The sequence below is a fragment of the Gymnoscopelus braueri genome (assembly GCF_963280865.1).
Source record: "Gymnoscopelus braueri genome assembly, chromosome: 9".
Lineage (NCBI taxonomy): Eukaryota > Metazoa > Chordata > Actinopteri > Myctophiformes > Myctophidae > Gymnoscopelus > Gymnoscopelus braueri.
The window spans coordinates 38,297,208-38,312,793 of record NC_137610.1 but is presented as its reverse complement, the minus strand read 5'-3'; the positions used below and the strand labels follow the sequence as shown (position 1 = coordinate 38,312,793).

The 15,586-nt window shown below is 42.7% G+C and overlaps 2 protein-coding genes across 2 annotated transcripts in view; both read left to right on the top strand.

Annotated features, from left to right (window-relative positions):
* Positions 1-15,586, top strand: part of st3gal2 (ST3 beta-galactoside alpha-2,3-sialyltransferase 2) — a gene marked incomplete at its 5' end in the record, with an annotated part of 31,580 nt that overhangs the window by 1,860 nt on the left and 14,134 nt on the right. Inside the window, 2 exons of the mRNA XM_080438163.1 lie at positions 10,923-10,982; positions 11,949-12,082. Coding sequence (XP_080294289.1) covers positions 10,923-10,982; positions 11,949-12,082 — 194 coding nt within the window. The remainder of the gene's footprint in view (positions 1-10,922; positions 10,983-11,948; positions 12,083-15,586) is intronic.
* Positions 1,049-3,736, top strand: LOC308091575 (microfibril-associated glycoprotein 4-like; the record flags this gene model as incomplete). The annotated part of the gene is made up of 2 exons (XM_080437238.1): positions 1,049-1,093; positions 2,797-3,736. 2 exons carry the CDS (start codon positions 1,049-1,051, stop codon positions 3,484-3,486), a joined length of 735 nt encoding a protein of 244 aa, XP_080293364.1. The 3' UTR covers positions 3,487-3,736.

The following is a 15,586-nucleotide window of genomic DNA, read 5'->3' as shown; positions in this document are numbered from 1 at the left end:
ACACACACACACACACACACACACACACACACACACACACACACACACACACACACACACACACACACACACACACTTCTCTCCCCATCACGGTGAAATAACACGGATTACAAGTCTGTAAATACACAATATTTTCGAGCTGCGTTCGCTTCCAGCGTTCGCGCGTCTTACTTGTTATTATTTCACTGAATGTGATGACAACATCGTTTAGCCATACCAAGGAACAAGTACTGATCTGAGTACTGTATTGGTCTTACTGTCGTGATCCTATAAAATGTGATACTGCGCGTGTCAACCCATATTCACAATACACATACATCTATTGCATGAAAGGGAGCTACCATACAATTACCACAAACTGTTGTGCATTCCTGTTGGATTTTGCAGAGTGGGCTGCTGGGCGTTTTCTTAGCTTATGTTGCGTGTGGCCTGAGAAGCCAAACTGAACATGTCATCAGAGAGAGAGAGCACTTAATGAAAGTACACTGTGTGTGTGTGTGTGTGTGTGTGTGTGTGTGTGTGTGTGTGTGTGTGTGTGTGTGTGTGTGTGTGTGTGTGTGTGTGTGTGTGTGTGTGTGTGTGTGTGTGTGTGTGTGTGTACGCGTGCATGTGGGTGAGCGTGTTACAGTTTACATGCACCCATGAGCTTCTTTTAGCATATTCATTAATGAGCAACACAGTGTTTGTGCACTAAATGATTCCATACACTCATGTGCTGTATGCCTGTGAATGAATCTCAGCATACAGTATACACTATACACCGGTATTTGTATTTGCATGCGTGCGTGTGGCCGTGTGTGTGCGTGCATGTTTAGCCTATATGCATGTGCTGAGTGCTGTGACCACTGTTCTATAGTTCTGTCCTTGAGCTGCTGGCCTGGACTTCTTTCCAGCACTGAAGCCAATGACCAGCTCCGTAATGGTAGAAAAGTGCTAACACAGACCAACAGATGCCAAGCCATTAGGTCACACTGCAACAGGGAGGTGAGGTGAGATGATGCATGGGTGGTTGGGGGGAGACAGAAAGGGAGGAAGAAGAATAGAAATAATGGAGGTTTACAAAGAAGTGGGGAAAGGAGAGATGGAAGGAAAGGTGAGTCAGGGAGGGAACGGAAATGAGCATAGTTAACAACTTTAACCCTGGCATCCCTATTTTGGGCATGACATTATATTGTAAAAACATTTCAAAAATAGCTGATCTACCAGCTCACAACGTGTCACATTGTGACGTGTTGTGAGTTTGTAGATCAGCTATTTTTGCTATTCACCATACGACAAAGTGTATAGAGCTTAACCACATGAACCCTAGCATTTCTATTCTGGACATGTCATATTAGGTTAAACCCTACTGGATATACTTGGTTGACCGGAGTTCCCCAGGGGTCTGTACTTGTATTTTTGCCGAAAAATAGTCGATTTACAACATGATGAGCTGTCTATCCTGTTTACTGTCAGTCTTGCAGGAATCCTCTGTCAGTTCACATTCCAAACACAGCAGCTAGTTTCCAGTAAGGACGTTCATTAAATATAGTAAACATGTTGTGTTGCCAGGAACTATTAACCCTATAGTTCTCAAACATGTTCGTGCCAATCTCAAACATGTTCGTGCCAAGGACCCCCATAATTATATGTATTTGGACGTGGACCCCCGATCTGAAAATGTTTTGTGCCAGGGACCACCAGAAGAGAAGATTTGTGTTAAAAAATATATATCAAAATCTCAAACAAAAATGTTCAATAATAGCAGATGTACAAGCTGTTGTACAATAGCAGATGTACAAGCTCAAAGCGCGTCACTTCGTGCCACGCTGTGAGCTTGTATATCTGCTATTTTGTAATAGCCAATGATAAAATCGTTAAAATGACACAGATGCTTATCCGGTTTTAACGAGTTGAAGGATGTTTTTCTTTTCACCAAGCTCTTATTCAAAATATGAATTCACATAATGCATAATCGTGTATAGCTTTATTACTGACAGACTGTTTACACAGAATCCTAGACAGACGGTCATGCATTTTTATGTTTATTCAGAACAATAATAATAATAATAATAATGTAGTCTACACACCTTTGTGGTTTTTGTCACTGGATATTTTGGAAAACAACAGTATCTGCATTTAACCCATCCTTAGTGACAGGAGCAGTGGGCACTAGGGGGCAGTGTCTCGGGGAGCAGTTGGGGGTCAAGTATCTTGCTCAGGGACACTTTGACACATTGCTGCAGGGCCTGGAATTGAACCTGTGACCTCTGGGTTCCAAGGCGGGCTCTATAATCATTCAACTATGGCCGCACCTTGAGCAGCGCATGCTTTGAATAATGTGGTTGGTTGGTGTGTGTGTGTGTGTGTGTGTGTGTGTGTGTGTGTGTGTGTGTGTGTGTGTGTGTGTGTGTGTGTGTGTGCGTGCGTGCGTGCGTGCGTGCGTGCGTGCGTGCGTGCGTGCGTGCGTGCGTGCGTGCGTGCGTGCGTGCGTGCGTGCGTGCGTGCGTGCGTGCGTGTGTGTACTATGTAACAAAAATGTATAGGCAGGTCAGACTGGTCTGGTGACAGAGTACCTTTATCTATCATACGATCTCTTTGGTGTCAATACGTCACCATTCTTAACTATAAGAGAAGGGTCCCACACACAGACTGCATTGAACCTTCTACTGGAGCTGAACATACACTCAACACACTCAGACGTCCTTTGATCTGAACAACAAGCTACAACTCAAAGACTTCAAGATGATACTTGTTGCTGCAGTTCTGTTTCTGGCTGTAACAGTCCACTCTGCTCCTCGTTGTGGAATCAACCAGGATCAGGACTGTGAGGAAAACTACAACGATGGTGATCATGGTTATCACAAGCTGGTTCTGGACTGTGACGAAATCTACAAAAAAGTCTCCACAGCGAGTGGTGTGTACACCATCTACCCCACTACTCCACCTGCCAAGGTCTACTGTGACATGGACACAGATGGAGGGAAGTGGACAGTCATCCAGAGAAGAGTGGACGGCACTGTGAACTTCTACAGACCCTGGGCAGAGTACCGAGCTGGGTTTGGAGACGCATCAGGCGAGTACTGGCTGGGACTGGAGAACATGCATCTCCTTACCAAGGACAAAAAGTTTCAGCTGAGGGTGGACATGGAAGACTTTGAGGGAAACACAGCGTTTGCCTCTTACTCCTCTTTCTCTGTGGGTTCTGAGGCTGATGGCTACAAGCTGCACATTGCTGACTTCAAGGATGGGGGAGCAGGAGACTCACTGACCTATAGCAATGGAATGAAATTCACAACCTTTGACAAAGATCAGGACACGTGGGCCAACAACTGTGCAAGTCTTTATTACGGTGCATTTTGGTACAAGTCCTGTCTCCAAGCTAATCCCAATGGTGTTTACCTTCGGGGAAAGACGGGTGATGCAACAGGTGTATACTGGTACAACTGGAAGGGTACTAAATACTCCCTGAAGGCTGTAGCGATGAAGATCAGACGTGTTCCTTAAACATGTTTAGGTTTGCATGCATGTATTTTAGAAAATTACAGCCGTGGTATAAAAGGCATGATGCAATATTTACTCTTTTTCATGGTTTTAATTTGGTTTTTTTCTCTCTTTGGGACTCTGTTTAATCCTAAACTCATACAGTAGATATCTGTATTGTATTACATATTATTACAGTGGTGACCTGTCAGGGCTTTTAAATGAATACATAATCCAAGATGTTGTAAACATCGTCATGAATAAAGATATGCATACAAAGACAAAGCAAGGTGTATTGTGTAATGCTTTACTTAAAGGTCGGGTCTATAATTCATTATAATCACATTTACAATTCATTGAATGGCTTCATAACACTCGTTATAAATTTAAAGTTTATAATGATACATAACAACTTATAGCAAGGTTTAGGCCAACATTTGCCAAAATAGGTCACACTTTTGGCAAAAATAGAAGATCTACAAGCTGTTAGGTCACATTGCGATGTGTGAGCTAGCTTTTAGATCGGCTATTTTCGCCAAGGACATTTGGTGTAGAGGAAAAAGGTTTAGACCACTGGGTGGCCCCAGTCAATGAAATTTAGGGTTACGTTTTTAAGAGGGAGAAGGAGATCAAGGAGGCAAGAAGGAAGAAAGGGAACCAACGGTCAAGTGGGAAAGAAACGACAAGATAGAAGGGAAGAGATGGAGGAGTAACAAAGGAGAGGAAATGGGGTAAAGGTATGAAGAAAGCAGAATAAATAATACTGATCCCTGAAAAGCCACTGAGTCAGCATTCTCGTTGTTTCTCATTTTTGCTTAGCCTTGGTGATCATATCAGGGTCTGTCACATCCACAGCTCCACTGCCTGCATGTAGCCTGGTTATACTGAATGTAACATTAGGCAATAGGCTTTTCACATGATTCACGTAGAATGGGATGCTGAGCAAGCTCCTGGGAAGCGATGTGGATTGGATGATAAGAAAAAGGTATCGTTGGAAGAAGGGATGGAAGGGGGAGATGAAAAGGAATGAAGGAAAGAGTAGGGAACGAGAAGGGATACATCGTTCACCAGCACTTGACACCTCAACTCATATGAACCACCACCTAATCTCTGGGTTTCATCTAATGAGAAACAACTGTTGAAGAGAACCGGTAAGAAAGCAATTCACGAGAGTTAAGACATAACTGCTATCAGGAGCTATTGGCTATTTGATGGCCATCAAGAGTCAAACCTCCGAAAGCTATTTTGTCCTACAAATGAAACACCAGCCAGGCCTGTGATTATGTAGCATGTACACTGAAACAAGGGAGAGAGAAAGAGCTGCAGAGTGTTAAGAGGCTTTGGAATTCAGAGATGTCTAATCAACAGTGGCTTAGGAATTCTTTTTTTCGTTTTTGTGTTTTTGTTTTTTTTTAGTACTGAATTATTCTTATTTTTGTAGTTGTCTGACAGTTGTCACAGGCACAGCATGCATTTCAATAAGTGAATTCATCAATATTCAACTAATCTAACAACAGCAAAATAATAAAAATACTAACAAAAATACAGGAATCTCCAAAATGTACCCATGTGTTTCTTCCATTGGTCATTTCAAGAGCACATGCCTTATCAAAACAACCAACGGCCATTCAAAAAGAACGGAAAGGAACTGTCAAATACAGGATTGCAGTGCATGTACTATTACGTTAGGCTACAGGTGCCTCAATAAAGAAAAGAATGAAGCATTAAACAAAAGCAACAACAACAAAAAAGGTTTTAAAGACAGAATGGTCCTGGTAGAAAAGGACGGAATTTAATTTAAGGTATGTCCCACGCAGTCTGTAATTTAGGAAGCAAAAGGCAGCTGAGAGAGGGGAAAACGTTTGGCATCGCTGCCCACTGAAACATCTGCCAAGAATTAGTAACCCCTGAACAACAGTGATGCACTGTGCCAGCCTGGCACTGGCATCTAGCAGAGAGAGAGAGAGAGAGAGAGCAGGAGGAGGGAGATGGAAAGGTATAGGCAAAAGAAGAGAGATGTTGAGAGAGAGAAAGAGGGAACAGTGTGAGGGAAAGAGAAACGGAAAGAGGAGGAAAAGGTATGAATGTGCAGGAGGGAGAGAAGGGGACAAGGGGGAGGAGATCGGGGACAAGGTGGAGGAGGTGGACGGAGAAGGGTAAAGGGAAATGGAAAGAGATGCCAAAAGAGAAGCAGCCATTAGCAAGCAAGAGAGAGATAGAGAGAGTGAGAGAGAAAAAAGAGGAGTGCAGAGGGGGAGGAGAAAAAGAGAGATTTAGAGAGACCTCTGATCAACACTGGTGGTGAAGAGTGCTAGATCATATCGTCGCTGTCAGATGGAAACCTTGTATGTCCGAAACCGTTCCTTTTTCATTATTATTTTAAAAACATTTTAAAATAGTGAAAATAGCAGGTCTATAAGACGCTTTGTGATCTTGTAGATAGGCTATTTTCACTCCTTGTGTGATACTCTTTGTATGACGAAGTAGAGCATTAATGTGTGAAAAAAAACATAAAAAGTAGAATTATGGAGATTCTTCCCGACAGCGACGATACGCATCCTGGAGAGGAGGGTATGGTGGAGAGACAGAGAGGAATGATAAAAGTGTGTGGGGGGCATTGTACATGTGTGAGGGAGAGGAAGCGTGTAAATGAAAATGAAAGCGAATGAGAGGGCCTGTGTTGGGAAAACAGAATTAAGGCCAGTGGTGGGTGGAATGCAGTGGTAACAGAGAGAGAGACTGCTGTGTAGAAGACAATAGAAGGAACAAAAGAAAAAACAAAAAGGTTTGATGGAGAGAACTGTGCTTTTTAAGAGGCTACCTGTGCCCTGATAGAAATGTGTGTGTGTGTGTGTGTGTGTGTGTGTGTGTGTGTGTGTGCGTGCGTGCGTGCGTGCGTGCGTGCGTGTGTGTACGTACATTTGTCCACGTACAGTATGTGCATTTTCTTTTGTTTGCAGGCGCTCATGGAAAAACACGAAAGTAAATAAAACACGTTGTCATCGACCATGTCGCCCATTCTCTTTGCAGCTCAGAGCTGTCCCTCTTACAGTCAAAACCAAGATCCAAGAAGAAAATGCGATTTGCCAATTTTCAACAGCAGGAACGCATGTTGACACAGTTAAGCGCTTGTCTGTGCCCAGATTTAGAAAACGTGGGCTCACAGACAGTGTCATCATTTTGGCAAGAACAGGGAATCTCATAACTGCGTGTCTAAAATGTCAAAATATGCCTTTTTTTTACTCTTTGTCGCTGATAGAAATTATGATCAAAGAAATATGTTCAAATATGTTCAAAGACCTGCTTTTCTTCATCTGTCTCTGTGAAACACAGCATACAGTAACAGGTCATCAAAATCCATGTTGGAGCTCCGACACAGCCACTGATTACAGAATCATCGTTTCTTTCTTTCTTTTTCCTTTATTTATTCAGGGAAACCCATTGAGAGCAAGCTCTCTTTTTCAAGGACGCCCTGATAACAAACATTTGAATCACATTACAATGTCACAACTAATTTGACAATAAAGCAAAAAAGAAAAGCAGAAGCATAAAACAACATTAAAATAATCGCAAAAGGCGGTGAATCAGACAATACAGTTTTGATTGATTGATGTAGTTTATTTAGAAAGACATGAGAATAGTACATGACAGTACATAACAGTACATGGAAGTACAAATTCACAATACAAGGTCTACTAAACTGGAAACCCTCATTAAGCATTACGCTTGTTTAAGATGAGAACCCCATGCACACAAATCATGATGAAATATAAGAGGCAGGCAGATATACACACTACTATACAGAATGTCATACAATCAGCTTTCAGGTTACTGGTATGACGAGAGAAAAAAATATATATATATATATACAAAAGAGGAAAATGAAGGAGGGGGGGTAGGGAGGGGTAGGTTAAGACTTAGACAGGGGCCATTTTCGAATTGCAGCCTCCTGAAGGTGTATCTTTAGGGCAGTTTTGAAAGTGAGTAGGGTTTTACACTCCTTTACTCCTTTTGGTAGGGCATTCCACATTTTTGATGAATAGCATGAGAACGAGTTCATACCCTTAGTTGAGCCAAATCTGGGTTGAACATGATCAGTGGAGCTGCCTCTGGTGTTATGATCATGGACTTCATTAACATTTTTGAAGTATTTTGACAAATACAGGGGGATCCCAATGTTGTGGTGTATCTTGAAGACCAGGCCCATAGCAAGTTGCTGTACTCTGTCCTCAACCCTAAGCCATCCAATCCTAGCAAAATGAGCAGGGGTTAGATGGGTTCTGTGATTGAGGCCAAGAAGTAGCCTTACAAGTTTGTTTTGGGATGTTTGGAGCCTTGTTTTTAAGGCCTTGGAGGTGTTGTGATACCATGAAGTGCATGCATAATCATAATGACCTTGAATGAGGGCCCCTGCAAGAATCTTCAGAGTATTCTTACTGACTAGGCGATCAATCCTCCACAAATAGCGTGTTGTTCGGTTGACATTTTTGATCACTTTTTCTGCGTTTTTGTTACCAGAGAGGTTTGCCTCCAAGATGGAGCCCAGGTAGGTAATTTCATCCTTTCTTTTGATGACATCATCACCCACTTTGATCGTGAAACTCTCTGCCTTGCTAAGGTTAGGACTGGACCCAAAGAGGATGGATTCAGTTTTACCCAGGTGTAATGAAAGTTTGTTGTCAGAGAGCCAGATGCAGATCTTGTTGAGTTCGGAGCTGAGAGTTTTCTCAACCTGCAGCCTGTCCCTGTCCGAGACTAGCAGGGCCGAGTCATCTGCGAACAGGAACAGCTTGCAGTCGCAGGCCGATGACATGTCATTCACATATATCAGGAACAGTAAAGGTCCTAGTATACTTCCTTGTGGGACACCACAAGTCACAGGGAGGGGGGGGGGACTGGGTGCCGTTTACTTCCACCACTTGCTCCCTCCCTTCCAGGTAGGATCTCATCCAGTTCACTGACGTATCATCAAAACCTATTGCTTTGAGCTTATTGATCATAATTGGGTGATTGACGGTGTCAAAGGCCTTCTGGAGGTCCAGCATGACCATGCCGCAATATTTGCCCTTGTCGACATCTTGTTTGATAGAGTCGTTCAAATAGAGAAGGCATGTGTCAGTGGAGTGGTTTGTTCTGAAACCAGATTGGAATTTGTAAATTAGATTTTTTTCGGCAAGATACTTATCGACCTGTTCATAGACTATTTTTTCCATGACTTTCGAGATGGAGCTAAGAATAGAAATAGGGCGGTAGTTGCCAGGGTCTAATTTGTTTCCTTTTTTGTACAGAGGGGTCACCCTTGCTTTTTTGAAATCGTTAGGGACCCGTCCCTGTATGATGGAGAGGTTTATTATGTGGGTAATGATTGGAGCAATGGAGGCGGCCGAGTCTTTTAGAAATTTGGCGGGGATATTGTCGAGGCCTGTGGCTTTGTGTTGATGAAGAGCACTCAATTTTTTAAACACCTCTTCTGTTTTCACAGGGGAGAGTTTAAAATCATCTTTCCGTACACCCTGTTTTTTGTAAAATGAGTCAACATGCTCTTCACCATAGCACCCAGAGTGAGGGGGAAGTTTTTCAACCAAATCTGAGGTTATGGTCGTGAAGAATATGTTGAGGATTTTACTCACTTCATGTTTGGATGTGATGAGAGTGTCATTCACCTTGAGGCTTATGTTTGTAAACCTGGTTTTCAATTTCTTGCTGCAGCCTAGTAGGTTGTTGAATAGCTTCCAAAGCTCTCGTGGTTTGCTTTTATTTTCCTCAATTTTGTCATCGAGGAAGCTTTTTTCTGCTAATTCGAGCATGCGATTAACCTTGTCCAGTGTCCGATTGTCCGAGTGTCCTTGTCCGATTAACCTTGTCCAGTGAGGACATAGACAACAACACAGAGATTAAAAAATCAGATACAAATAAACAGTGTTACATCATGAAACACACATATGTAGTGTGTCCTCAGTTTAGTGGATGCTCATGTCATTATCGTTATAAATTTAGTTATCGTCCTAACATTGTCATGTGTCATGGATGTCTCTTGGACTATGATGAATTACTGTACAGTATGCAGAGCTGTACAGATGTTACGTCCATGTCATGCTTTAATATGTGGTTTAAATAAAGAGAATGAGCATGAGTGATTATTAAGTTGTTATGTCAAGATATCACAGATGTCTTGGAATTAAATTAGGACACATTACAGGACGTAGGAAGGCGTGATTCATCTGAACATGCGCAAATACACACAGCCGGCAAAGCTGGCTCTTAAAGGGAGTGGGAGATGATACTTTGCGCCTTATATTGAACCCAAATTATGCACCATTTAATTAGCGAAACTGGGGTTGGACACACTCAAATGCACTTGTGCTATGCACTTTAGTCCTTGTACCGTAGATCATTTTAATAGGGCCCTATCTCTCCCTCTGTCTCTCGCTCTGTCTCTCTAACTCAATTTGTGTCTCACTCTTATCTATCGCTATCTGTCTCACTCACTCTCTATAGCTCAACTGTGTCTGTCTCCCTCTCTCATTCACTCACTCTATAGCTCTACTGTATCTGTCTCCCTCTCTCATTCACTCACTCTTTCTCTCTCTAACTCTGTTTTGGTCTCACTCTCTCGCCTCTCCTCTCATCCCTCTTGCGGTCTTTTCACGTCCCTTCCTCTAGCTGTTTATGCTATCCATTTTAACCCATCCAGCCAGGAGAGAGACTCTTCCTGTCCTCTGCTGTCACTTCCCAGTATAAAAGTAGTCTTTTTACACATCTGAAAGTTGCTGATGATGACAGGTGTGCAGCAGAGGACGGCTGGTGGCCTGCACAGTATGCAAATAAACTCAGGTGCATGTCAGGTGAACTTAGCACATTTAACTGAACAATACACAGGTGTACCTGCCCGTGGCTGGAAATGTTTTTTTTTTACTTGCAAGTAAAGGTTTTGCTGGTTCAGCTTGTCTTTATAGGTCTTTATAACTTTTTATTAATCTTTGCCAAGCGAGAATTGTCCTCTCCTGGCCTCTTTCTCTCTTTTGATCCTCTATTTAACTGCCTTAAAGCTAGTGTAAGCGATATTTTTTTGTTGTTGTTGTTGTTGTTTTGTTTAGTTTTTCTGTTAAAAGGTTAAAGCTCTATATATTCTGATATTTTCTGAAAGTAATCACTGCTATAGTTTTTGTTCAATACACACACACACACACACACACACACACACACACACACACACACACACACACACACACACACACACACACACACACACACACACACACACACACACACACACACACACACTACTGTCTCAGACTCAGACATGCATGTACAGTACATCCAGACCAAAAGTTGGAGTTGTGAGATGTATTCTCTGCAATAGACTGCACCTTTCCTAACAATACCCTGCCTCCTTCTATGCCCCCCCCCACACCCACACACACACACACACCCCCAACCCTTTCCCAATCTCCTCATAGATGTTGCAGCCCCAGTTCAAGCCGCACAGTATTCAGCAGGTGTTGCTGAGGTTGTTCCAGGTGAGTAGATATATATTTTTTATTTATTATTTTATTTTATTTCATTAGTAAGACTTTCTTTCCTATGCACTTCCTCACTCGCTGTTGAAGGATGGCTGAAGGGAAGAGAGAGAAGATAATCTTCATTGGTGTGACCCACCTAATTTCCTTCAAAAAAAACTACTCACAAGCTTTTCTATAAAAATGGCACAGTGGTTCTGCATAAAGATGTTCTTTTCAAATCTCCCGGCTTAGCTCAGGGGAATTACTCCAGGACAGAAGTAGTATCAGTAGTATCAATTATTTCCCTTGTAGGGTAACATGAAGAATTTAGGACTATTATGGGCAGGATGTGTTATTAGGACTGTGCTAAAGGTCAGGCTATCACATGTCCTATAATAGAGTTATAGAGGTAGTTCACATCCACTATGACATTTCCACATTTGTTCTTAAAGGGAAGTTGGCACTGCGTTCCCTGCTGATATTGTTTCATTCTCAACAGGAATTTGGCACTGCATTCCCTGCTGGTATTGTTGTTTAATTCTTAAAGGGAAGTTGGCATTGCATTTCCAACTGGCATTGTTTCATCACTGAGACTGACAGATGGAAAGGTTAGAGAGTAGCTCAGGCTAATGCTATCACATGTCCTATAATAGAGATATAGAGGTAGTTCACATCCGCTATGACATTTACACATTTGTTCTTAAGGGGAATTTGGCACTGCATTCCCCGCTGATATTGTTTCATTCTTGAAGGGAAGTTTGCACTGCATTCCCTGCTGGTATTGTTTCATTACTGAGACAGACAGAAGGAAAGGTGAGAGAGTATCAGGAAGCGAGGGACACAGACACCATTCAACAATAGCCCAGGAAGATGCACATTTGAGTCTGGATGGGTAAATTAATTGGCACTCTCTAACAGATAAGATTGTACCTAGCCTTTGTATAACTAGCAGTCATGTGATGTCACTGCTCTTATTTGTCCCAGGTGATTCCGGGCCGGTCCCCCTATGGGTCGTGGGATCCAGGCCGCTGCCTGCGTTGTGCCGTGGTGGGGAACTCTGGAAACCTCCGCGGAGCAGGATATGGACCAACGATAGACGGACACAACTATATCATGAGGTGTGACATGGCGGTGTGAATGGATAGATGTATTGGTGGAGGGACGGAGGAAGAGATGTGAAGTCTAGATTCAGAGTGAAGGAAGCGGGGAGAGAGGAAGGGAGAAACTCAAGTGGAGTGGAGGCTGGATGTGCAGGAATGGTGAATAGTGATAGAGGGCAAGAATGAGCAAGCCCCCCCCCCCTCTCTATTGCAAAGTGACATACAGAAGTACTGTAAGGGAAGGATTGAAAAGAGGAGGAACACATTGAAACTGTGAATGGGGAGCAGCCAGGTAGATAGCAGAGGGAGAGGCAGGAGGACAGATGTATGCTGAATCCAAATGTCTGCAATTCCCTGCACTTGCAGAAAGTGTAGAGCAGCTAGGGCTGGCCAATTCTACAGTTCATCAAGTCCATATAGGGGGGCTCATGCAGACTTCCAGAAGAAGTTTTGGTGCAGTCTTCACAAGATGTTGTTAGTAGGATTGCCCAAACAAACTTCATTGCAAAAAAAAAAGTACAATATAAAAGACATCAAGGAAGCGATACTAAAACTTAGAAAAATGGCTGATAAACAACCACAGATGGTCTTCTAATGTAAGTGATACACAATTCATATAGTCTAAATGTGATTTTATTTGCGTACACTGATTTATTTATTTTTTAGCCCTGCTAGTGGCTCGAAGGATGCCAATGTCAGTCCATCCAGCACTTTGGTCCCAAACAACATCTTCTTACTACAATTAGCCAAGGGGGACAAAGGGGCAGAGTTTGGGTATTATTATTTTTTCTGCTATGTTGTAGCTATGTTGTAGCAGACCACCTGTTCAATTTCCTACACATTTAGCCTGAGTAGTGCGCTCAGTAGCGCAGTACTCTATCGTGACGCATATTACGTCACCGACCATCGCGTGATGCAGATTTCGTCGCTGATTTTTGCCGGACCCAGGGGGGTCTGGCTTACATGAGGCTTTGTACCTGTTTCGTCCATACATGGGCATGGTCACTTTGTCCTCAGGCCCCAGCCATAAAAGTCTGTCCCCCTTTCGTCCATACATGGGCATGTTTTGTACCTGTTTTCTCCATACATGGGCAAAAAACAGGTTTTGGTCACTTTGTCCTTAGGCCCCAGCCATAAAAGTCTGTCCCCCTTTCGTCCATACATGGGCATGTTTTGTACCTGTTTTCTCCATACATGGGCAAAAAACAGATTTTGGTCACTTTGTCCTTAGGCCCCAGCCATAAAAGTCTGTCCCCCTTTCGTCCATACATGGGCATAGACACAGGCTGACACGTCATGTGAAGTCTGGGTCTGGCAGAACCAGGTCTCCTGGTCTTGTTCCCAGTAGAGGGCGCATGTGTCAAACCCCTACATACAGTAGCCACAGCAGTCACACGCAAACTGCTTTCAAGTCTTGAAGCAGTTACCGCGATTATATCATATTTTCAGAGGATGCTTTAGAGACCATTGCAATCAGCTCAACACTGCATTTCAAATATAACATTAACTTACCTCTGTGACAAAGTTTTACTGTTGTCATTCAGCAACAGTGAACAAAGTGTAGCTCGATAATTAATCCATGATTATGGAAATCCTTTTATGTGATTTTACATTACAGTAGCTATAGGCAGGCTATAGTCATCACGCAGTGGACAGATGTTCAACACAAATGCCCTGCATGCTGCCTTGATGCGACGACTGGCTTAACCTTATCGACCTTCATTGATAAGAGCTGAGGGTAACCGGAACAGTGGGTACACATATAATACATAATACAAATACATATAATACTCCCCCCCCCTCCCCAATATTTCGACACATCTTCCTATATTAAAATTGCCTTACGGGAGAATGGGCAGGGGGACGAACCACATCGTCAAGCTCATGTCACCATGATCAGCCATAACCATATAAGAAGTTCCCAATGCAGCTATGGCCTGTGTTGTCTAACCTAAATGTGTCATCATGGCATCAGGCCCTAACAAATCAGTCAGCATATATGGCCATAAAAGGGACAACGACTGACAGATACAGAGATCTCCATGGGCATAAAAGGGACAAGGACTGACAGAAACATCTGACATATACAGAGATCTCCATATATGGGCATAAAAGGGACAAGGACTGACAGATATAGAGCTCCATATATGGCCATCAGTTGAACTCTAGATGTGAGGGCACCGTAGCGTATCTCAATAGACTGGCTGGATTGTCATGGAATTTGCTGTGCACTTCTGTGTTCCCCAGCAGATGAACCCTGATGATTTGGCGACCCCATGGCTTTTCCTCTAGTGCCACCCTCAGGACAAAATGTCAACACAGCACACATCATTTGTCTTCATCTATAGGCACATTTCAGATGTAAAATAGCAAAGAACAACATGGGTACTGTAAATGGAACTATATGGTACTGCATGGACTCTAGGGGCTGGTAGCAGGGTTTTTAGACTTTTAATCTTGTTTACTTCGTTTATAATTGTACTGATGTAGTGAGTTTTGATATTGCACTCATACATAATAGGCCTAATCATTTCTTGACATGGTTATTTGCATGTTATAACATGCAGGGTCACTTGAACAAACATCGGTTTTCATCTAACTAAGAGGAAATATTGTTGCTTCCTGTGGCAGATCTTGTCACTGGTCATATCCTCTGCAAAAAGTGAGGTCTGAAATCCTGTCTCATTAGCAAAATTGTGCCCTTGCAGACTTGACATCAGTCAACGTCCGCTAGTCTGGAGTGTTGACATTTGGATTCAGTAACAGATGAGAGGAAAGAGAAAGGGAAGCATACATTACATTTGACAGGGCCTAGTGATTATGTTCAAGTATGGCGCTGCATATCTGGATCTAGCTTGGATCAGCGGGGATCGCGCCGCCATCATTGTTGTTTTGTCCTCCTGCGCGTAGCGTGGAAAAAAAGCTGACCACAATCCAGCTCTTGTCGCCCGCGGCGTGTGCATGAAACGAGCGCGAGAATTTCACGGGACCGTGCCGCTCCGCCCTTCAACTTCTCTGCGTGTCCCAAATAATCGCCCGCCTCTCATTGAAAATTAATTACTGAGGCGCGTCAATCGCTCCCCGTCTGAAACATCCTAGTCCTTGTCCACTACATACATTACATACATACTGTTTATATGTTAATTTAAACATTTAACTCGGAGTTAATGGATTTAATGGTTCCATTTACTTATTCCTCACCCAATCCCTACCCACAATGTTGTTGTTTTTTTGGTCTTTTTGGTCTATACACTAGGCATAAACTAAACAAAAATTAAAACAACATTACATACACTCGCAGACTATGGAAATCAACTCAATCAATTCATGTGCTTTTTTTCTGCAAACTTCTAATAAAGTATTCAATCAATCAATCAATCAATTAATCAATCAATCAACAAAGCAAGGACAAAACTCACAGAAATAAATAATACCCCAAAATTATGGTCTACCAGACTATTAGCACTTACAAAAAACAATGGGCCTCATTCACCAATAGTTTTTCATTCAAATTGTTCTTGA